Source organism: Oncorhynchus clarkii, chromosome 26 (genome assembly GCF_045791955.1).
Source record: "Oncorhynchus clarkii lewisi isolate Uvic-CL-2024 chromosome 26, UVic_Ocla_1.0, whole genome shotgun sequence".
NCBI lineage: Eukaryota > Metazoa > Chordata > Actinopteri > Salmoniformes > Salmonidae > Oncorhynchus > Oncorhynchus clarkii.
Window position 1 is genome coordinate 27,344,533 of NC_092172.1, and position 23,246 is coordinate 27,367,778.

Below are 23,246 nucleotides of genomic sequence, written 5' to 3' on the forward strand. Positions count from 1 at the left end.
AAGGCCCAGTATGACACAAGCACACAACCAAGACAATACCCAAGATTCATACAGGAAGCATCAAGACTTAACCCTAACATGGTTACTGTGAATCATTAATGTAGCCTTACTCATTTTCATAAATGACAGTTGTGCTGGACCTCCATTCCATAACAACATGGACAGCTATAGCAGTTAGAACTGTGTTTAACAGGAGCACCAGATAGCAGGGGCCAGATCATATCCCATGCCCAGCTCTTGGCTATACTAGAGCTCTGTTCTCATGTGACTAGCAGCCAGCCCAGTAGTAGGAGAGTATTCTCTTCTCTTGAAACACAGACCTACAGCTGAGGGCAGGCTAGGCATGAAAAGAGAACTCCCATCGCCCTCAGTCACTTAGCAGGGCTCCATTGTAACTGACAATGAGCAGAATGGCCAGGCCTAATTCTCCCAAACAGACAGGAAAATCTGATCACTCAATTAGAGGTAACATCAGACCAGAATCCTACCCGGGCCGCTCAACAAACTGAATGAGTAATCAGGGGTAGGTTAGGTAGCTTATCTGAGCCGCATAGTTTTTCCTGCTGCTGCTTCTTCATCTTGTATTAGTTGGGACCAATGATGAACTGTATAACCTAAGCTATATGATGTACAATACAACCGGTTATAGGCTGTCTATGGTTGAGACTAGGGCTGTCCCACACTAAATAATAGCTTCGACCAATCGATTGGTCAATAGAACAGACGACTTTCGGTAGACCAAGATATTATTTAGTGTGCGACAGCCCTAGTCTCAACCATAGACAGCCTATAAATGTGCATTTCTCCACATATAGACACACCAAATGTAATTAAATAAAAGCAACTATACTTGCATTGAGCTTGTCTGATGCTTTAAGAGCAGTTTTTGATTAAATAAGACATAAATGACTCGAGGGTGCCAGAGATGAAGATAATCAGAAGAAAAACTTAACCTGACCATCCTAACCATCCTTCTCCCGCTCCTACTGGCTTTCGCAGATTCTGAAGCTAATCTTCTGTAGTTGCCGGTAATAGGCTACACGAGTCGGTAACTTTTCTGATGTGGAATGCCATTTTATCTTACAATTTCTACCGATCTGCATGCCAGTTATGGTTTTCATATGCACATTTTCGTGTAACAGTTAGATTTAATTTATAATAACGTATGTCAAAATCATTGTCATGTGGTTAATCAAAATTCTATCCAAATCTTAATAAAAATGATACAAACCTAAAAAGTTACTTCTATTGCCATTGCCAACTATGTAAAAACAGCTCATAAAACCAACAACATTGTATCAACTATTAACTAGGGTATGGCCTGAAGCTCATGCTAGCAAACTTGCACCTATGTATAACATATTCTGGGCCCTCAGAGTTTCCTGCCAGTGAGCTCCAAACAGACACAGCTGTAAGCTATTTGCACAAGAGATAAGAAGTAATCAATGCGCATCCTTACTCAACAATGACAGGAGCGCTCCAAACAAAACACAATGACTAAATTGTCAAAACTAGTCAATTGAATGAAACAAACCAAAACTTGTTTTTCACAAGTGTAGCATAGGTTGTGCGCTCTGCAAACAACGTGTTCACTCCGACAATCAGATCGGTAAAAGACTGAAGTAACAATATATTAAAAGCATTAACAAAGATAACCATAACAAAACAAACATTGTAGATTAGAAATTATAGGAATTAATGGCAAATGTACTTACTACTTGGGATATACACTACCGTTCAAAAGTATGGGGTCACTTAGAAATGTCCTTGTTTATGAAAGAAAATCACATTTGTTGTCCATTAAAATAACATCAAATTGATCAGAAATACAGTGTAGACATTGTTAATGTTGTAAATGACTATTGTAGCTGGAAACAGCAAATATCTACATAGGCATACAGAGGCCCATTATCAGCAACCATCACTCCTGTGTTCCAATGGCACGTTGTGTTAGCTAATCCAAGTTTATAATTTTAAAAGGCTAATTGATCATTAGAAAACTATTTTGCAATTATGTTAGCACAACTGAAAACTGTTGTTCTGATTAAAGAAGCAATGCACCTGGCCTTCTTTAGATTAGTTGAGTATCTGGAGCGTAAGCATTTGTGGGTTCGATTACAGGCTCAAAATGGTCAGAAACAAAGACTTTCTACTGAAACTCTTGTTCTGAGAAATGAACACTATTCCATGAGAAAAATTGCCAAGAAACTGAAGATCTTGTACAACGCTGGGTACTACTATCTTCACAGAACAGCGCAAACTGGCTCTAACCAAAATAGAAAGAGGAGTGGGAGGCCCCGGTGCACAACTGAGCAAGAGGAAAAGTACATAATTTTTTAACACTTTTTTTCCCACCTTTATTAAACCAGGTAGGCCAGTTGAGAACAAGTTATGATTTACAACTGCGACCTGGCCAAGATAAAGCAAAGCAGTGTGACACATACAACACAGAGTTACACATGGGATAAACAAACATACAGTCAATAACACAATAGAAAAGTCTATATTCAGTGTGTGCAAATGTAGTAGGATTAGGGAGGTAAGGCAAAAAAATTGGCCATAGAGGCTAAATAATTACAATTTAGCAATTAAAAACGTGAGTGATAGATGTGCAGAAGATGAATGTGCAAGTAGAGATTAGAGGTCGACCGATTATGATTTTTCAACGCCGATACCAATACCGATTATTGGAGGACCAAAAAAAAAAAACGATACCGATTATTCGGCCGATTTTTAAAAAAAAATGTATTTGTAATAATGACAATTACAACAATACTGAATTAACACTTATTTTAACTTAGTATAATACATCAATGAAATCAATTTAGCCTCAAGTAGATAATGAAACATGTTCAATTTGGTTTAAATAATGCAAAAACAAAGTGTTGGAGAAGAACGTAAAAGTGTCTTGTAATCTGAAGATGAGAGAGGCCTGTAATTTTCATCATAGGTACACTTCAACTATGACAGACAAAATGAGGAAAAAAAATCCAGAAAATCACATTGTAGGATTTTTAATGAATTTATTTGCAAATTATGGTGGAAAATAAGTATTTGGTCACCTACAAACAAGCAAGATTTCTGGCTCTCACAGACCTGTAACTTATTCTTTAAGAGGCTCCTCTGTCCTCCACTCGTTACCTGTATTAATGGCACCTGTTTGAACTTGTTATCAGTATAAAAGACACCTGTCCACAACCTCAAACAGTCACAATCCAAACTCCACTATGGCCAAGACCAAAGAGCTGTCAAAGGACACCAGAAACAAAATTGTAGACCTGCACCAGGCTGGGAAGACTGAATCTGCAATAGGTAAGCAGCTTGGTTTGAAGAAATCAACTGTGGGAGCAATTATTAGGAAATGGAAGACATACAAGACCACTGATAATCTCCCTCAATCTGGGGCTCCACGCAAGATCTCACCCCGTGGTGTCAAAATGATCACAAGAACGGTGAGCAAAAATCCCAGAACCACACGGGGGGGCCTAGTGAATGCCCTGCAGAAAGCTGGGACCAAAGTAACAAAGCCTACCATCAGTAACACACTACGCCGCCAGGGACTCAAATCCTGCAGTGCCAGACGTGTCCCCCTGCTTAAGCCAGTACATGTCCAGGCCCGTCTGAAGTTTGCTAGAGAGCATTTGGATGATCCAGAAGAAGATTGGGAGAATGTCATATGGTCAGATGAAACCAAAATATAACTTTTTGGTAAAAGCTCAACTCGTCGTGTTTGGAGGACAAAGAATGCTGAGTTGCATCCAAAGAACACCATACCTTCTGTGAAGCATGGGGGTGGAAACATCATTCTTTGGGGCTGTTTTTCTGCAAGGGGACCAGGACGACTGATCCGCGTAAAGGAAAGAATGAATGGGGTCATGTATCGTGAGATTTTGAGTGAAAACCTCCTTCCATCAGCAAGGGCATTGAAGGCGAAACGTGGCTGGGTCTTTCAGCATGACAATAATCCCAAACACACTGCCCGGGCAACGAATAAGTGGCTTCGTAAGAAGCATTTCAAGGTCCTGGAGTGGCCTAGCCAGTCTCCAGATCTCAACCCCATAGAAAATCTTTGGAGGGAGTTGAAAGTCCGTGTTGCCCAGCAACAGCCCCAAAACATCACTGCTCTAGAGGAGATCTGCATGGAGGAATGGGCCAAAATACCAGCAACCGTGTGTGAAAACCTTGTGAAGACTTACAGAAAACGTTTGACCTCTGTCATTGCCAACAAAGGGTATATAACAAAGTATTGAGAAACTTTTGTTATTGACCAAATACTTATTTTCCACCATAATTTGAAAATAAATTCATTAAAAATCCCTACAATGTGATTTTCTGGAATTTTTTTCTCATTTTGTTTGTCATAGTTGAAGTGTACCTATGATTACAGGCCTCTCTCCTCTTTTTAAGTGGGAGAACTTGCACAATTGGTGGCTGACTAAATACTTTTTTGCCCCACTGTAATTCTCCAGCTTCAGTGATTTTTGCAATTCTTTCCAGTTTATTGGCAGCAGCGAACTGGAAGGAAAGATTAGTTGGATTTGGGGGTGACCAGTGAAATATACAGTTGAAGTCAAAGTTTACATAGACTTAGGTTGGAGTCATTAAAACTAGTTTTTCAACCACTCAGAGATTTCTTGTTAAGTCGGTTAGGACATCTACTTTGTGCATGACTGTCACGCCCTGACCATAGAGAGCCTTTTGTTTTTCTATGGTATAGTAGGTCAGGGCGTGACTCTAGTTATTATCTTCTATGTGGGATTCTAGTTTAGTTTTTCTATGTTGGTGCTTGGTATGATTCCCAATTAGAGGCAGCTGGCTATCGTTGTCTCTAATTGGGGATCATATTTAAGTAACAACAGTTCGTTGTTTGTTTCGTTCTTTCTTTGTTGTTTGTGAGTTTTCAAATAAATATTATGTGGAAACTATATCGTGCTGCAGTTTGGTCCGATAATTATTCCGACGATCGTGACAGAATATCCCATCAAACCAGGACCAAGCAGCGTGCCCAAAGAGGGAAGGATTTCTGGACATGGGAAGAAGTGATGGGGAGATGCGAAACCCTTCCTTGGCAACAGACGGAAGGAGATTATGGAGGACAGCGATGACGACAGGGTTCGAGGCTTCAGTAAGCCCAAGGACAACCCCAAGTTTTTTGGGGGGGGGCACATGGAGCTGGTGGCTGAGCAGAGGGAAGAGCCAGAGACTGTCAGGGAGGCAATGGCGAAGTTGGGAGAGAGTGAGATGAGAGAGATGTTGTGCAAGTGTGTTCTGCTCAACATCCGACCAGAGGATCCGGTTAGCAGTCTGGTGCAACCTGTGCCTGTTCCACTCTTTTGGCCTCAAGTGCACTTCTGCAGTCTGGTACGTCATGTGTCTCCTCCTCGCAATCTCCCTGAAGTGCGTGTTCCCAGTCAGGTACGTCCTGTGCCTGCTCCTCGCACTCTCCCTGAAGTGCGTGTTCCCAGTCAGGTATGTCCTGTGCCTGCTCCTCGCACTCTCCCTGAAGTGCATGTCCCCAGTCAGGTACATCCTGTGCCTGCTTCCCGCACTTGCCCTGAGGTGCAGGTCACCAGTTCAGTGTCACCTGTACCGGCCCCACGCATCAAGCCTCCAGTGCGCCTCCCCAGTCCAGAGCTTCCGGCGACGGTCCCCAGTCCAGAGCTTCCGGTGACGGTCCCCAGTCCAGAGCTTCCGGCCAGAGTCCGGAACCTCCTGAGACGGTCCACAGTCCAGAACCTCCTGACCACAGAGAGCCTTTGTTTTTCTATGGTATAGTAGGTCAGGGCGTGACTGGGGGGTTTTCTAGTTATTATTTTCTATGTGGGGTTCTAGTTTAATTTTTCTATTTTGGTGCTTGGCATGATTCTCAATTAGAGGCAGCTGGCTATCTCTAATTGGGGATCATATTTAAGTAGCATTTTTTCCACCTGTGTTTTATGGGATATTGTTTTGAGTTAGTGCACGTAGCACCTCTATGGTAACGGTTCATTGTTTGTTTCGTTCTTTCTTTGTCGTTTTGTGCGTTTTCAAATAAATATTATGTGGAAACCATATCGCGCTGTTGTTGACAATGACACAAGGAATTATTCCAACAATTGTTTACAGACAGATTATTTCACTTATAATTCACTGTATCACAATTCCAGTGGGTCAGACGTTTACATACACTAAGTTAACTGTGCCTTTAAACAGCTTGGAAAATTTCAGTAAATTATGTTACGGCTTTAGAAGCTTCTGATACGCTAATTGACATAATTTGAGTCAATTGGAGGTGCACCTGTTGATGTATTTCAAGTCCTACCTTCAAACTCAGTGCCTCTTTGCTTGACATCATGGGAAAATCAAAAGAAATCAGCCAAGACTTCAGAAAAAAATTTGTAGACCTCCACAAGTCTGGTTCATCCTTGGGTGCAGTTTCCAAACGCCTAATGGTACCACGTTCATCAGTACAAACAATAGTACGCAAGTATAAACACCATGGGACCACGCAGCCGTCATACCGCTCAGGAATGAGACACGTTCTGTCCCCTAGAGATGAATGTATTTTGGTGCGAAAAGTGCAAAACAATCCCAGAACAACAACAAAGGACCTTGTGAAGATGCTGGAGGAAACAGGTACAAAATATCTATATCCACAGTAAAACAAGTTCTATATCGACATAACCTGAAAGGCAAGGAAGAAGCCACTGCTCCAAAACCATCATAAAAAAGAGAGGCTACGGTTTGCAACTGCACATGGGGACAAAGATCGTACTTTTTGGAGAAATGTCCTCTGGTCTGATGAAACAAAAATAGAACTGTTTGGCCATAATGACCATCGTTATGATTGGAGGAAAAAGGGGAGGCTTGCAAGAGAAGAACACCATCCCAACCGTGAAGCACAGGGGTGGCAGCATCATGTTGTGAGGGTGCTTTGCTGCAGGAGGGACTGGTGTACTTCACAAAATAGATGGCATCATGAGGCAGGAATATTTGGGGATATATTGAAGCAACATCTCACAACATCAGTCAGGAAGTTAAAGCTTGGTCGCAAATGGGTCTTCCAAATGGACAATGACCCCAAGCATACTTCCAAAGTCGTGGCAAAATGGCTAAAGGACAACAAAGTCAAGGTATTGGAGTGGCCATCACAAGCCCTGACTTCAATCCTACAAAAAAATCTGTGGGCAGAACTGAAAAAGCGTGTGCGAGCATGGAGGCCTACAAACCTGGCTCAGTTACATCAGCTCTGTCAGGAGGAATGGGACAGAATTCACCCAACTTATTGTGGGAAGCTTGTGGAAGGCAACCTGAAACATTTGACACAAGTTAAACAATTTAAAGGCAATGATACCAAATACTAATTGAGTGTATTTAAACTTCTGACCCAACTGGGAATGTGCTGAAATAAATAAAAGCTGAAATAAATCATTAATTGAAGCCAGTGGGTTTGGCGATGAATATGAAGCGAGGGCCAGCCAACGAGAACGTACACGTAGCAGTGGTGGGTAGTACAGTGCCTTGCGAAAGTATTCGGCCCCCTTGAACTTTGCGACCTTTTGCCACATTTCAGGCTTCAAACATAAAGATATAAAACTGTATTTTTTTGTGAAGAATCAACAACAAGTGGGACACAATCATGAAGTGGAACGACATTTATTGGATATTTCAAACTTTTTTAACAAATCAAAAACTGAAAAATTGGGCGTGCAAAATTATTCAGCCCCCTTAAGTTAATACTTTGTAGCGCCACCTTTTGCTGCGATTACAGCTGTAAGTCGCTTGGGGTATGTCTCTATCAGTTTTGCACATCGAGAGACTGAAATTATTTCCCATTCCTCCTTGCAAAACAGCTTGAGCTCAGTGAGGTTGGATGGAGAGCATTTGTGAACAGCAGTTTTCAGTTCTTTCCACAGATTCTCGATTGGATTCAGGTCTGGACTTTGACTTGGCCATTCTAACACCTGGATATGTTTATTTTTGAACCATTCCATTGTAGATTTTGCTTTATGTTTTGGATCATTGTCTTGTTGGAAGACAAATCTCCGTCCCAGTCTCAGGTCTTTTGCAGACTCCATCAGGTTTTCTTCCAGAATGGTCCTGTATTTGGCTCCATCCATCTTCCCATCAATTTTAACCATCTTCCCTGTCCCTGCTGAAGAAAAGCAGGCCCAAACCATGATGCTGCCACCACCATGTTTGACAGTGGGGATGGTGTGTTCAGCTGTGTTGCTTTTACGCCAAACATAACGTTTTGCATTGTTGCCAAAAAGTTCAATTTTGGTTTCATCTGACCAGAGCACCTTCTTCCACATGTTTGGTGTGTCTCCCAGGTGGCTTGTGGCAAACTTTAAACAACACTTTTTATGGATATCTTTAAGAAATGGCTTTCTTTTTGCCACTCTTCCATACAGGCCAGATTTGTGCAATATACGACTGATTGTTGTCCTATGGACAGAGTCTCCCACCTCAGCTGTAGATCTCTGCAGTTCATCCAGAGTGATCATGGGCCTCTTGGCTGCATCTCTGATCAGTCTTCTCCTTGTATGAGCTGAAAGTTTAGAGGGACGGCCAGGTCTTGGTAGATTTGCAGTGGTCTGATACCCCTTCCATTTCAATATTATCGCTTGCACAGTGCTCCTTGGGATGTTTAAAGCTTGGGAAATCTTTTTGTATCCAAATCCGGCTTTAAACTTCTTCACAACAGTATCTCGGACCTGCCTGGTGTGTTCCTTGTTCTTCATGATGCTCTCTGCGCTTTTAACGGACCTCTGAGACTATCACAGTGCAGGTGCATTTATACGGAGACTTGATAACACACAGGTGGATTGTATTTATCATCATTAGTCATTTAGGTCAACATTGGATCATTCAGAGATCCTCACTGAACTTCTGGAGAGAGTTTGCTGCACTGAAAGTAAAGGGGCTGAATAATTTTGCACGCCCAATTTTTCAGTTTTTGATTTGTTAAAAAAGTTTGAAATATCCAATAAATGTCGTTCCACTTCATGATTGTGTCCCACTTGTTGTTGATTCTTCACAAAAAAATACAGTTTTATATCTTTATGTTTGAAGCCTGAAATGTGGCAAAAGGTCGCAAAGTTCAAGGGGGCCGAATACTTTCGCAAGGCACTGTATATGGTGCTTTGGTGACAAAACGGATGGCACTGTGATAGACTACATCCAATTTGCTAAGTAGAGTGTGGGAGATTATTTCGTAAATGACATCGCCAAAGTCGAGGATTGGTAGGATAGTCAGTTTTAAGAATGTATGTTTGGCAGCATGAGTGAAGGATGCTTTGTTGCGAAATAGGAAGCCGATTCTAGATTTGATTTTGGATTGGAGATGCTTAATGTGAGTCTGGAAGGAGAGTTTACATCTCTAACCAGACACCTAGGTATTTGTAGTTGTCCACATATTTTAAGTCAGAACCGTGCAGAGTAGTGATGCTAGACTGGCAGGCGGGTGCGGGCAGCCATCGGTTGAAGAGCATGCATTTAGTTTTGCTTGCATTTAAGAGCAGTTGGGAGGCCACGGAAGGAGTGTTGTATGGCATTGAAGCTCGTCTGGAGGTTTGTTAACACTGTGTCCAAAGATGGGCCAGAGGTATACAGAATGGTGTCATCTGCGTAGAGGTGGATCAGAGAATCACGAGCAGCAAGAGTGACATCATTGATGTATTCAGAGAAAAGAGTCGGCCTGAGAATTTAACCCTGTGGCACCCCCATAGAGACTGCCAGAGGTCCGGACAACAGGCCCTCCGATTTGACACACTGAACTCTATCTGAGAAGTAGTTGGTGAACCAGGCGATGCAGTCATTTGAGAAACCAAGGCTGTTGATTCTGCCGATAAAAATGAGGTGACTGACAAAGTCGAAAGCCTTGGCCAGGTTGATGAATATGGCTACACAGTATTGTATTTTATCGATGGAGGTTATGATATCATTTAGGACCTTGAGCGTGGCTGAGGTGCACCCGTGACCAGCTCGGAAACCAGATTGCATAGCAGAGAAGGTACGGTGGGATTCGAAATGGTCGGTGTTAATGGTCTGTTTGTTAACTTGGCTTACGGAGACTTTAGAAAGGCAGGGTAGGATAGATATAGATCTGTAACAGTTTTGGGTCTAGAGTGTCACCCCCTTTGAAGAGGGGGATGACCGCGGCAGCTTTCCATAATTTAGGGATCTCAGACAATACGAAGAGTGTCTAGTTTGAGAAACATAGCAAGTCCTCAACTAGCAGCTTCATTAAATAGTACCCGCAAAACACCAGTCTCAACGTCAACAGTGAAGAGGCGACTCCGGGATGCTGGCCTTCTAGGCTGCCAGTTGAGGACCTGTGTCCTCTTGCTCAGTTGTCCACCGGGGCCTCCCATTCCTCTTTCTATTCTGGTTAGCGCCAGTCTGCTTTACAAAAATATTTAACTCATTGTGTATATTACATTTGTTTTATTTGATGGCTTTATTATTTTATTCCAAGTCATCATCTCATCTCTATAGAGTTGCTATATATGCTGTCTGACAAAATCACAATTTTGTAGTTCTTCAAAGTAAACAAGACATACTTTTATGACTGCTGAACACCAACTATCAATGACTTAGATCATGTATTTTCAGGTAGAGATACTGCAACAGCTGCTCTCTATATCATCTCACAATCGCGCATTCTTCTGTCTCTTCTGTAGCAGGCATGAAAGAAACACAGACTGGACGAGTAGATGTGTAATGGATTATGGTAATTTTAGTTAATTTCCACGCTTTATGTGCTAAACTATGTCCAATATTGACCTGTTGGAAACAACAACTCCCTACTACATTGCACAGTCCAGGCTGGATCTGATTTATCTCTAGAGAAAGTGTGCAATGTTATCATTGAGCTCAACGAAGAAGAAAAAAATAGGAAATGCAATTCAAATAATTGAACCAACGTCTGTCAATCAGTTTATAAAAAATATATATATATTTTTTTAAATAGCACTACCCTAGGGTGCAGCCTTAGCGGAGTTGCCAACAACCATAAGTTCCGGTTTTCAGGGGAAATGGAAGAGCGAGCCTGTGACACAACTGCCCTTCCATTAACAAGGTGACACTCCAAATTAACTCCTCCTTCACATTTACTAGATTGGTTGAACAATGCATAAGATCCAGACATATATTTTATTTTTATTCTCATCATGACCAGAATGTTGAGGATCTAGTTTCAGGACGTTTTTGGGGGGAATTGCATGTATAAATGCTAGGGTTGTGAAGCATCTATGTAGTTCTTATGAAGACTTTATGCAGTCTTGAAAGTCTTTATAAATTGATTTTGAACCCAGATCTGCAGTGAAACTAGCTCTAGTTAATATCTGGAGTTAAGATTTAGCTACAGTGAAACCCACTTTAAAATGTAAAACATAATTCATAGCCAAATCGAATGTAGACTATTTGTTTGGCTGGTTTATCTGTAGGCTCTACCCTCAAAGTATTGGGTAATAACCAGCCCACCAATAACGAAAGACCCTCCACCTGAATAAACTTTTATTTGGTTAAAAAAGCAGCATTGGACAATGGAGATTAATTTCACTGATCAAGGCCATTCCAGAGCACATTCAACAGGTCCCACTATAGTCAGTGCAATATAAATGCATTCGTGTTTTGCTGCGCTTCCTGCTTACATTTAGCCTCCTCCCACTGGTCACACATTGGTTGAGTCAACGTTGTTTACACGTCATCTCATTGAAATTACGTTGAACCAACGTGGAATAGACGTTGAATTGAAGTCTGTGCCCAGTGGGCTAGCTACCTCTGCATGCCTGCCGCTTGCTTCTTTCTTTGTTTATCATGAGTCTATGCCTCTTTGCCTCAAGTAGCATGATATCATCAACCCACTATACATAACAAATAAATAGGCGTCGTCGATTTCAGAGTCCTGGTGACTTATTATCTAAGCACTCTCAACAACAACAAAATACAAATAACAAGTGCACCACAATAACGACATAGAGACAGAAACAATGCAGCATCAAACTGTCCAAACTCACAAACCCGTCGTCTGTCGACGATTCAACTCCATCATGGATTCAGAAATCAAAATAGAATTTGCACAAACTACATCTACGTGCAACGGACATCCATGATAATCATCAATCGATTTGAATCAACTGGCTGCTGATTACACTCGTTTGTAAAGACGTTAAATAAGAATAATCCCAAGAATAACAGTGTTATTACGAAGTAAGAAAGGTTAATAAGTATCCTATTGCATTGTTGAATTTTACTTTAGAATAGGTTCTAGAATCCCTCAATTAACCACACCTGGTTTGTGTGGCACAGCGAGAATCTGTAACAATGAACCCATGATAGAAAGAAGCCCGTCTGTAATGGCCACTAACCTCAGCATCCTCTGAGTGCAGCTATGGCTCGTGGCTATCTGAGCATCGAATCTTCACAACAACCTTGCTGCACCTCCTAGTAAAAGGCTGATTGGCACTCGATATGTTTCCCAATCACAACAGGCTACCTAGTTAGAGAAATTAGCTGAATCTTAACTTTCTGAATCTGAAAGTCAGGTGGCAAACCTTAGGGATTATTTCCCACCATCTGTTCTTCTCGAGACTCGAATCGTACACGTGTCCCCACTTGTCTCCTCTCGACTTCAGTGGTGTCGTGACGCCTCTGCTGAGTACGAGAGGAGGGAAAGCTGGATGGGGGTCGACAGTCATTCATTAAGAACAATGCAATAGATTGACCACAGACAATTCAACCAGTTGTTGATGGACCCGACCGAGTTTCGTTGAGACCCCCGACTGATATCACTTTACCCTCTGCATGCACATTCATTGTAACGATGCTGAGCTGGCTCGAGGCTCGTACCCCATCACAGCGGGTCGCTGTCAGTTGAGAAGCGCCATCAATAACTTTAGTAACACGAATGCAATAATTCGAACTCTGAGAATCATTATGGAAATGGGATAACTCACAATGTTCCGCGAGCCATTTGACTGATTTGTAGTTAACTAGTTGGGTGCTTTTCAGACCGGGATTCTCACTGTTAACGTAACGTTAGTGACCACAGCTGAGCGTCACTGTCTCTCAGTCATTTGAATGACGGTTTGCTCCCAGAGTTCAAAGCTCTGTGTGGAGCCAATACTTTCTATTTATGACGAGAAAATGATTTTATTACTTACCGAAGTGACGAAAAATCCGTTGACTGAAAATTATAAGAGCGAAGTTAACTAGTTGACCACAGCGGTTCCACTGCTGCTGACGTGACGAATCGATGACACAATTTGCATATCAGTTACTTGCTCTCTGATTGGACAATTGAGGAGTCGTTCAATTTTTATAATCTCAGATTACACTTGGAGCCGGTTCCACATGGACAAATTTCATTTTCAATTTTGTGCCATAATAACTCATGTGTAAAAATAAAATGACAAATATTAGACCAAATTGGTTATAAAGGCATGACACACAAGATGGCCGGGGTAGATCTGAAGCCAATCCGCGGAGGTTTTACTTTGATAACACAAACCTGTAGTCTCCCGGATAATAATGTTGACTCTGACAGGCGAGATAGTTGGAAAATAACATGGCAACCTGTCGTTAGTGTGTTGTGACCCCCAGTGGCTCTTGACAGTACTGCTAAACCAAGTCAGTATGGTCTTGACGTGAACCATAAATCTATGCCTGACAGCATGAGATCAGAAATAGTGGAAAGGTTTTCTAAAATCTATGAGATCCAACCAGATTTTTCACACATACTTCCACGCGCTCCTTTTGATTATTCTGAAAGTTAAATCAAAGAACATGCCTTCATTTCGGAAAGTATTACTGGGGAAAGTTAAACACTTTTTGGGCCTCGCGTGCCTCTGAGGCTCCGAAATTTTTCAACACGAACATCGTATGTTCAGTTCACCCCTGGTTATCAACCTGTTCAGCTGATTTATTAAGAGCAAATGTATGCTTGATCTGAAAATATGGTTTATAAGCGCCGTATGGATGGTGTCACGCATTTGCGGAGTCTGGAGTCACAAAGGCCAAATTGAGCTCTAACACGTTGTCGTGCGACATGACCCACACACCCTTATGTGATGAATAAAGGCTACTTAGTCAATGGCAAACAGCGCTTACCTCAAACCTTAATCACTAAATACGTGTACATCACAGCTGTCCAAGGCACTGCATCTCAGGGCTTGAGGTGTCACTAGACACTGGTTTGATTTCAGGCTGTATCATCTATCAGCCATGATTGGGAGTCCCACAGGGCAGCGTACAATTGGCCCAGCACCAGCCGGGTTATGCAGTCATTGTAAATAAGAATTTGTTCTCAACTGATGTACCTAGTTATATAAAGGCTCAATTTAAAACAGTCATTGGTATGCATTGTCATGTTTATTTCCTTTCAAATAAAAGCTTTCCAAACTCACTACCTATACAGCGTAAACTGTTGACTGAAGATTTGGTTCCATATAGGAACGTTAAAATGAGAAGTCCACATATGCATTGTTTTACCAAATTCAACAGTCCAGACAGCATGTGTTTACTTCATTTCACAGCAATATAGTGCCAAGTAGCCAAAAGCTTGAGCAAAACAATGTCTGTTGAGGGCTGCCATTCCCACAGCACATTTTTATTTAGACAAACCTTTAAATCAGCTCAATAAGGGTAAATAGAACATTCAAAACGATTTAAAAGCAATGTAAAGATAGCCGTGATTTAACTTTGCATACTCATTAAAACCATACCTGCAATATATATTACCCATCTTGCCTGTAGTTTACACAGTAAAGAAATAAAAGATACCAAACCATAATCCAAAAGGATGCAAATTCCCCCCCACCCCAAAAATGTAGTGTTGGTTTAATTTTATTTCAGTCAAATATGTTCAGTCTGAAGTCATTGAAAAACATTCCAAGTCCCAATAATGAACTGTCCTGACCACACCTTAACAAGCAGTCATGAATCCATAGTCCACTTACAGTATACCTATAATTAATGCCGATTTTTATTCTCACCTTTCAACCAGCTTTGAGTGGTTATCTTCATAGACCAAACCCAAGCATGTGCAAAGAGCAGAGAGGAAAATAAAGGGGAAAAAAGCGCAGATTGCATTGTAGCCGGTGTTACTTAGTAAATCAACAATGACAACTGGTTGACTAACATAATATACACATTTTTGTTCTATAGCTGTTTAGCACAATATGCCTATAATGCTTTTAAAGCTGAGTGCAAGTGTTGAAATGTAAAATTAAGTCCATTCAACTTGTTCAGTTCCTATTCAAACGACTGAACGGCTGCTGAAGCTAGTCTGTGGCGTGGCATTCTGCTCTGCATCTTCCTCTAGTGGCTGCTGACTAGGACTGTAGGATTAGCTCAGCTCAGGGGAGGGTTGTCGTCTTTGCTGAAGGGTTGTGTGGATCCGGGCTTCACCCAAGACAGTCCTGACACCTGCAGCCCCTTCTGGTGATCCTCAGGCCGTCTCTAGAATAACAGACACACATTACCACTGTTCAACTAGCACCATGGAAACAAATGGCCGCTCACACAGCTTGACCAATCACAGCCCTGCTGGCTCTCATTCAAGTAAACAAGCCTCTTTTGGGAGTGAGCTCAGAGGGAACCTGAGTCCTTGGACCATAGCAGACAGACTCAGAGCTGTGTCCTTTTACATAAGTCTGAAAAGCACACTGCTGGGATTTAGAAGACTCACTTTATGTGTGAACATCCGTTCCTTCGCCTCGTCGTGGATCGCTGGGTTCCATGAAGAGAAACTGGAAAAATTAGCATTAAAAAAATAACACTTAAATTCTCAACCATTTATTGCATCTCCTTTCATATGCTGCAGGAGGTTACTTATTGACATAAAAAAAACATGTTTTAAAGATAATGTTCAGATTGTTCGTGAACTATGAGAATGGGAAATGGAATTCCAGGAATGAGCTTTTCCTACTACCAACCTTATTGCATAAGGATCGTCCATCTTGGGTTGGTCGAAGAGGTGACTGTTGCATAGTTTGACGCTGTCTACCACCTTGCTTTTGAACAACTGCACATCCTTGTCGTACCTGAAAAAACTGTGTGAGATCTACACCTGTTGTATTCAGCACATGTGACTAATACATGCAATTTGCCAGTCAATACAGTGTGGAGAGATAATTGCCCTAACTTGGCCACAATCTAATTCATTAGCTCAGAGAATTAAGAAAAAAGACTCAACAGAATACAGCAACATTTCAATTAAACAGCAAGTCTCAACAGCCGCCTGTCCCTTTTAGTAGCCGGGCATCGGCACACATTTCAGTAAATAAACAATGGGTCTAAATTCATTGTTTACGACGTTACCATGGACACAGCTCTGATAATCCCAGTCATGTGCATTAAAAACATTGCTCGCTATCAAATCAACACAATTCAAGTTCTCCATGGTGCCAAATTGGGGTGTATGATCTGCAATTGATTTGTTATATTTATACTGGTAACAAATAACAGTTTGGTAGTATAACATTTTGTGCAATAGCTGTGTGCATTAAGGAAATACACACTTAACTCAAATAGACAGAAGCCCTAATAAGCACTGGTTGTGTTCATTGACTGAAGCGAAAAAAATGTATGGGCTATTCATTGAAGTTTCAGGGTACACAATAGGAGCACAAAGACTAGCTTGCTTGTTGACCTATATAAACTGACCCAGGCCACATGACCCAGTACAGGAGTAAGAGAAGGAAGGCTGTGAGGAGAAAGGGAACAAGTACAGACTTACAGCACAGCAGCTTCTGGGTTGAGTGGTTCCATAGTGTTGATCTTGTAGAACACCGTGCGTGCATACATCAGGACTTGCCAGATGTGGTTGTGATTACGCCTTCATGTCCCCAGGGAGACATTTATGATTCTCTCAACATAATGCCAAACCAAATACAACTCCAGTCACAGTAAATACACAAGTATCATAAAGGCATTCCATGGTGCATAGGTTCATCTCAGACTAGTGAAATACCCAACAGTAGCAATGCTCAAACACCAGTAGTGCACAGCCAAAGTGTGACATATACACCATAATGAGACTGATGTTCTCACTGGTAACCTTGGACAACTTTCCCCATTCAGTAAAACATATAGTGCTGTGCTCCTATAAATCCACCTTCAGCTGAGAGACTGAGGTTTAAGAGGAGAAGACCTTACATGGCTGTGTCACTGTCCAGCTGAAGAAACAGGCCATGAGTAACAGAGCTGGAACAGCAGTCAGAGTAAACACTGGGCCTTGATGTAACGCATGTCAGTTATAACTAAGGCACACTATAGACAGCCCCACGCAGTTCAACTCAGGGACAGCACTGTATCACTATTTACCACCAGAACAACATCCTGAGAGAACACATATCACAACATGAAGCAGTAACATTATAGATCAAAAAGTAGTAACTGCATTTAGCCTATCAAGGGATGTGTAAGGCTGTGTAGTAGTGGCTAGTACATAGTGGAGCAGACATTACACGAATAGAAAAATATCACGCCACATATACCTGACAAACACCCATTTCTAAATCATCCTAATTCATTTTGATGTAATGATCTGTGCATAGAAGCCATGCACTGACCTCCACTTGGTGAAGGCTCTCCTGACATCAAGCTCTCCTGAAACAGGGTCCACAAGTGGGTGGAAGACAGGGATATCAAACACCACTCTCTAAATGGGGGTAAAGGAGAGAAAATAGTACTGTTAGAATACTGCATAAATAGCTAAACACGCATTTCAAACGCCTCAACTTTTTCCACATTTTGTTACGTTACAGGCTTATTTCTAAAATTGATTAACTACACACAATACCTCAATGACAAAGTGAAAACATGTTTGGAAATTAGCAAATTCATATAAAACAGAAATAGCTTATTTACATAGTTATTCAGACCTTTTGCCATTAGACTCGAAATTGAGCTCAGGTGCATCCTGTTTCTAATGCTCATCCTTGGTTTCTACAACTTCATTGGAGTCCACCTGAAGTAAATAAAAAAATTTGGACATGATTTGGAAAGGCACACGTGTCTGTCTATATAAGGTCCCACAGTTTATAGTGCATATCAAAGCAAAAACCAAGCCATGAGGTCGAAGGATTTGTCCGTAGAACTCAGAGAAAGGATTGTGACGAGGAACAGATCTGGGGAAGGGTACCAAAACAGTTCTACAGCATTGAATGTCCCCAAGAATGCAGTGGCCGTCATCATTCTAAAATGGAATAAGTATGGAACCACCCACCAAGACTCTTCCTAGAGCAGGCCGCACTGCCAAACTGAGAAATCGGGTGAGAAGGGCCTTGGTTAGGGAGGTGACCAAGAACCCGATGGTCACACTGAGAGCTCCTCTGTGGAGATGGGAGAACCTTCCAGAAGGACAACCATCTCTGCAGCACTCTACCAATCAGGCCTTTATGGTAGAGCAGCAAGACAGAAGCCACACCTCAGTAAAAGGAATGACAGACTGCTTGGAGTTAGCCAAAAGGCACCTAAAGGACTGACCATGAGAAAGTATCTCTGGTCTGATGAAACCAAGATTGAACTCTTTGGCCTGAAAGCCAAGCATCATGTCTGGAGGAAACCAGACACCACTCTTCACCTCACCTATACCATCCCTATGGTGAAGCATGGTGGTGGTAGACATCATGCTGTGGGATATTCTTCCAGAGGCAGGGACTGGGAGACTAGTCAAGATTGAGGGAAAGATGAACAGAGAAAAGTACAGAGAGATCCTTGATGAAAACCTGCTCCAGATCACTCAGGAAAATGACCTTACGCACACAGCCAAGACAAGACAGGAGTGGCTTCGGGACATGTCTCTGTACTTGAGTGGACCAGCCAGAGCAGACTTGACCTGATTGAACATCTCTGGAGAGACCTGAAAATAGCTGCGCAGTGACACTCCCCATCCAACCTGACAGCGCTTGAGGGAATCTGCAGAGAAGAATGGGAGAAACTCCCCAAATACAGGTGTACCAAGCTTGTAGCGTCATACCCAGGAAGAATCGAGGCTGTAATCACTGCCAAAGGTGCTTCAACAAAGTACTGAGTTAAGGGTCTGAATACTTACGTAAATGTGATATTTCAGTTTCAATCAATTTGCTTTATTTTGTGTAAACAGCTGTAGTGTTACAGCAGGTCCACAAAAGTACTCACAGGACATTCACCATCAGGATAGTTATCTGGAATATACACAGTGAACTTGAAGACTCCATCCTGGTACAAGCCATGTCTGATGAAAATGACCCCGAACCACACTGGAAAGAAAAGAATCTCAGGATCCCTTTGTATAGATTATGTGTAGATTATGCAGTCAAACATGACAGATTAGGCTCTTACTCAATGCTGATTTGTAGGATGGCTGCACATAGATTCCAGGCAGTTTTTGCTTGATCACTAGTGTGCTGTGGGTCACAGGGTAACATGGTTACATGGAATTAAATAAATGCAGCAGAAAATGGATATGGAAATTAACAGCACATTTTTTCATCAACAGCTTCTCTAAATGAACTACATAACATAGTGGCCTATGCGCAAATACATCGAAGATGCATCCTCCTTCCTTTCTGTAGGCTAATCAATGATCTGACATGTTGGATTGGTGAAAATAAATCATACCTTCACTTATCCAGTCACATACAGATCAGTGATTACCTCTAGCAAAGGAGGTAGGCATGAAGCATTTTAAAAAGGTATTCAAAACAGAGCCAGTGCATCTACTACATCCACTACCCAAAATAAAGTTTGATCTGGGGCCAGTACTTACAACTCAGCCAGCAGCGAGTACTCCAGGTAGAATGGACCGTAGGAGGCATGTGTTCCGTTGGCCAACTGGGCCGTGGCGGCAGGAGAGGCCGGCTTGGTGATGGGAACTGCATTCTTGGGGATAGAGGGAAGCTGCTTCTTCCCAAAGCTAGGACGGGCTGGACTGGCTCTTTGTTGCTGCTGCGCTCCACTCTGTTCCTCACCGTCAGATCTCTGCTCAGCAGAAGAGTGAACAAAAGGCATTTAACAACTCAAAATCCATGTCTAGGAAGTAAAAACTGGTAGCATTGATTATTACAAGAGGGGAGTATGCCTAGATTTAACCCACTTAGCAAAACACTATTCACCATGTTGCAGAGAATGCAGACGACCAATTTCAAGCCAGTCTGTTACATCTACCTGCATAAACAGAGGCAAGCTCTGTTGTCAAACTACAAGGCAACACAGACAGCAGTGGGAGCACATGTTGAGCCCTGGGCAATAGGCATGTGGTGACAACCTCACAGGTTTCAGAGACTCTGGTCTGGCATCAGTTTCCTTGTTCCATGGGGAGGTGAGAGCACCCATAGAGAGCATCCCTAAACACAGCCCGCATCATATCCCGCCAATGCTAGCTCAGTGGGAAGCACAGGGATAGGCTAGTTCACAGCAGGAGAGATGCCAGTAAGCTAAGGAATAGATTAGCAACAAACCCTCAAGGCCTATCCCTCTGCAACTAAGGAAATAATTCAGGTTAACGGACAGCACACAGTGAGTGCCATTAAACAATCCATGTTGTAGAATTAATGTTTTTAGGAGGCACAGAGCAATGAGTGAACCATTCATCTGACAAGGCAGGACAGAGAGTAGTCACACCTATGTTACTACTGGCAGAGCTACTTCGCCAATGTGACGCCTGTATGCTAAACTGGAAGATGGTGCCTCCCTTTCTCCCAGAAGTCATTGAGGTACGTAGGCAACAGACTGAATGGCAACAGCAGACATGGCAAACAGCTTTCACCCAACTGAATCTTAGCAATTATCAAACAAAACAAAAGTTGAGAAGTTCCCCATTGCTCTGGTCAAACTACAGTTTAACATCAAATCCAAGTGGATTTCCCAGGAGCAACAGGCTCCTCCTGCAACAACCACAACAATGTGTTGTGACAAGTCATGTTGGACTATAGTTGCAGCTGCAACCTCCAGAGCACTAAGGCTGGGACGATACCAGTATCACAATATTTGTTAGTATAGTGGCAAGGAAACAAAACAGATTTAACTTTTAGGAAAAACAGCCATAACGTTGGAAACAATCAGTTGTCATCCAGTCAAATATATTTTCCAAGCTATAGCACAATATTTTACATACAGCAGGTTATTAAAGGACCAAAGAGTTAGGTCTGCTTCATGTCAAATATTGCAATACTAGTATTGTCACAGCCCTAAAGAGCACCAGGTAGTAAAAGGCATCCCTGAAACTGCCCTCTTTCAGGACGAGATTGCAAAGGAGTGTCCCTGGCAAGGAGTTGGCGAAAAGGCATGAGTAGGCCTAACGCGTTATTAGAGGACACCACACACCTTAAGTTAGACATTCCCATGCCACAATTCCAGTCCTCCAAGATTCCTCTCAAACAAAAGACAGGTGGTAACAGCAGTAAAATGCATGAAGCTTCAAGGAAGCCATGCCGTCTTTGTGGGAAAACGTTAGGAAGACAGACCACACAAGCCTTACTTTCAGTGTGTGGGGGTCTCTTTGGGAACTTTTGAAGATCCTGTTTTTTTGTCTCTCTTCTCGCTTGTGTGTTGGGTGAACTTGACAGAAGTTGGCTTTCAGTGCAGAAAAGGAAGAGCGCTCCCTTACCTTACGACCAGTATTGGTAGACATGCTCCAGAATGGGTTCAGGTTCATTACTCATGGAGGTGCAACTTCGCCGTCTAGGTCAGTCCCACAACAAGTGTTGCCTGTGCCATTCACTGGCATCACTGGGGATACAATTGACAGAACAAATGTTACATTTTTATTAATTTAGAGCCATTTTCATACTAGTCCCCCATGACAATCAAACCCAAAACTCTGACGTTGAATGCACCATGCTCTACCAACAGCCACACGAGACCAAATGACTGATGAGGCCCTCTACTGAGCACACACAAAATGGGGCAACCTGACCTCAATGACAACTGCTGAATCGCTGATTTGCTGACCATGCTGCTGCTCAGACAGTCGTGCCTCATTCATGTCATGACGTCAAACAGGTATAATTTACGTCTCTGCCAGGCCAAGCACTTTAAACCCCACCGGGAAATAATCCAGACATACACATTTGTGATGTCTGGTGTTTAATGGTTGTTTAACATGGAGGTTGAGTGTTAGCCCAGTTAGATTCATTATTTAATTCGCATACTACCAAAAGACATTGTTATTGACGTTGGCTACAGTAGTTGACAAGTTAGTTAACTAAGATCTTTTTTTAGCTAACTACTAAGGCAACTAGCAATGTTGACATTGTATCCGTGTTGGGTCACGTGTTCCTATGCAGGCAACTAATTCTGCAAAAATTACTGAACACATAGCTAGTTAAGATATATAGTTACGTTACAGTAGCTAGTTAGATTGTTAACAAGACACGTCCAGACGTCCAGTTCGTTAGCTGGACGCCAGGTTTGCAATTACAAATCAAGTATACTTAATCATTTGCGATGGAATCTAGCATTGTTGCTTATTATCCATAATGAAATAGGCATACTTTACGACTCGATAAACGAACGACAAGAACGTTCACAACACAAACTTAGCAAACCAACCAGATCTGCTAGCTTGCAAGCTAACCAGCTAACGTTACCTAGCTTGAAAGCCAAAGGTAGCTAGCTAGCTACTATCCAGTTGCCAGCTTACCTTCCCTGAACGAAAATTCAGACAAGTACCTGTTCAAAAATTGCCCATTTATGTGAACAATTTCAAAATGTGCTTTTTAAAGACGTTGCAATCACCACTGGTCAAAACAAAAAAGGTGTACCGCAACTGGCTAGCTAAGTAATTTCACAGACACCGGAAATCAATCAAAAACCTCATGATGGGCGTTTCCTATTCACCACGGGATATTTCTATTGGCTTATAACAAAGGGTGGATAAAGTATGATTCGCTGACGTTCTATCACTTAAGTCATGCTGTTATGCCGCGTTCTCGTACTAGTCGGAAATAGGAAACTCAGGAATGTCCGACTTGCTGATTGTAGAACATGTTGAGATGGGTTGGTTAGTTTAGTAACAACACCGACGCATGCGCAACTACAGGCTTCGATTGTTGACAACATGTAAAATATATTTAGTCTCCAATGCTTATTAAAAACATAAATACATGTGGTCAATGAACACTTGTGGTCTCTCAAATACAAATGTAATTGTATTGGTCACACATGTTTAGCAGATGTTATTGCAGGTGTAGCAAAATTATTGTGTTTCTAGCTCCAGCAGTGTAGTAATATCTAACAAGAAATGTCTAACAACAATACACACACATTTAAAACAA

General features: G+C 42.0%; 2 protein-coding genes across 12 annotated transcripts in view; both read right to left on the reverse strand.

Moving 5' to 3' along the window:
* The window catches only part of LOC139384492 (chromodomain-helicase-DNA-binding protein 9-like), a 131,278-nt gene extending 118,054 nt beyond the window's left edge, over nucleotides 1-13,224 (reverse strand). For 2 of the 4 annotated variants that reach the window (XM_071129289.1, XM_071129288.1), the window contains exon 1: nucleotides 13,149-13,222. The gene's annotated coding sequence lies outside the window, so the exon portion shown is untranslated. Of the gene's footprint in view, nucleotides 1-12,353; nucleotides 12,569-13,148 lie in introns of those variants that run through there. The other 2 variants (XM_071129287.1, XM_071129286.1) reach the window with 2 other exon arrangements.
* A 1,112-nt stretch (nucleotides 13,225-14,336) lies between these two features.
* LOC139384400 (AKT-interacting protein-like) lies at nucleotides 14,337-22,807 on the reverse strand. 8 transcript variants are annotated; one of them, XM_071129155.1, is made up of 10 exons: nucleotides 22,642-22,807; nucleotides 21,578-21,699; nucleotides 19,739-19,950; nucleotides 19,312-19,376; nucleotides 19,129-19,229; nucleotides 17,559-17,647; nucleotides 16,724-16,822; nucleotides 15,921-16,028; nucleotides 15,674-15,734; nucleotides 14,337-15,444 (listed from the first exon to the last, which is right to left on the reverse strand). In XM_071129155.1, the coding sequence occupies exons 2-10, from the start codon at nucleotides 21,623-21,625 to the stop codon at nucleotides 15,337-15,339; spliced, it is 891 nt and encodes a 296-aa protein (XP_070985256.1). In that variant the 5' UTR covers nucleotides 21,626-21,699; nucleotides 22,642-22,807; the 3' UTR covers nucleotides 14,337-15,336. The 8 variants fall into 8 exon arrangements, with proteins under 8 accessions (XP_070985256.1, XP_070985254.1, XP_070985252.1 ...); XM_071129153.1 differs by having other exon boundaries at nucleotides 15,921-16,037; nucleotides 22,642-22,806; XM_071129151.1 differs by having other exon boundaries at nucleotides 21,449-21,699; nucleotides 22,642-22,806.
* Nucleotides 22,808-23,246: the final 439 nt, after the last annotated feature.

Excerpts from the sequence above, each read along its gene's own strand:
- LOC139384400 (XM_071129149.1), bottom strand. The coding sequence starts at position 21,625 with ATGAACCTGAACCCATTCTGGAGCATGTCTACCAATACTGGTCGTAAG. Across the intron at positions 17,648-19,128 it reads ATCCTGATGGTGAATGTCCT|AGAGTGGTGTTTGATATCCC; the intron begins GTGAGTACTTTT and ends ACCCCCATTTAG. Across the intron at positions 16,038-16,723 it reads AACCCAGAAGCTGCTGTGCT|TTTTTTCAGGTACGACAAGG; the intron begins GTAAGTCTGTAC and ends GATCTCACACAG.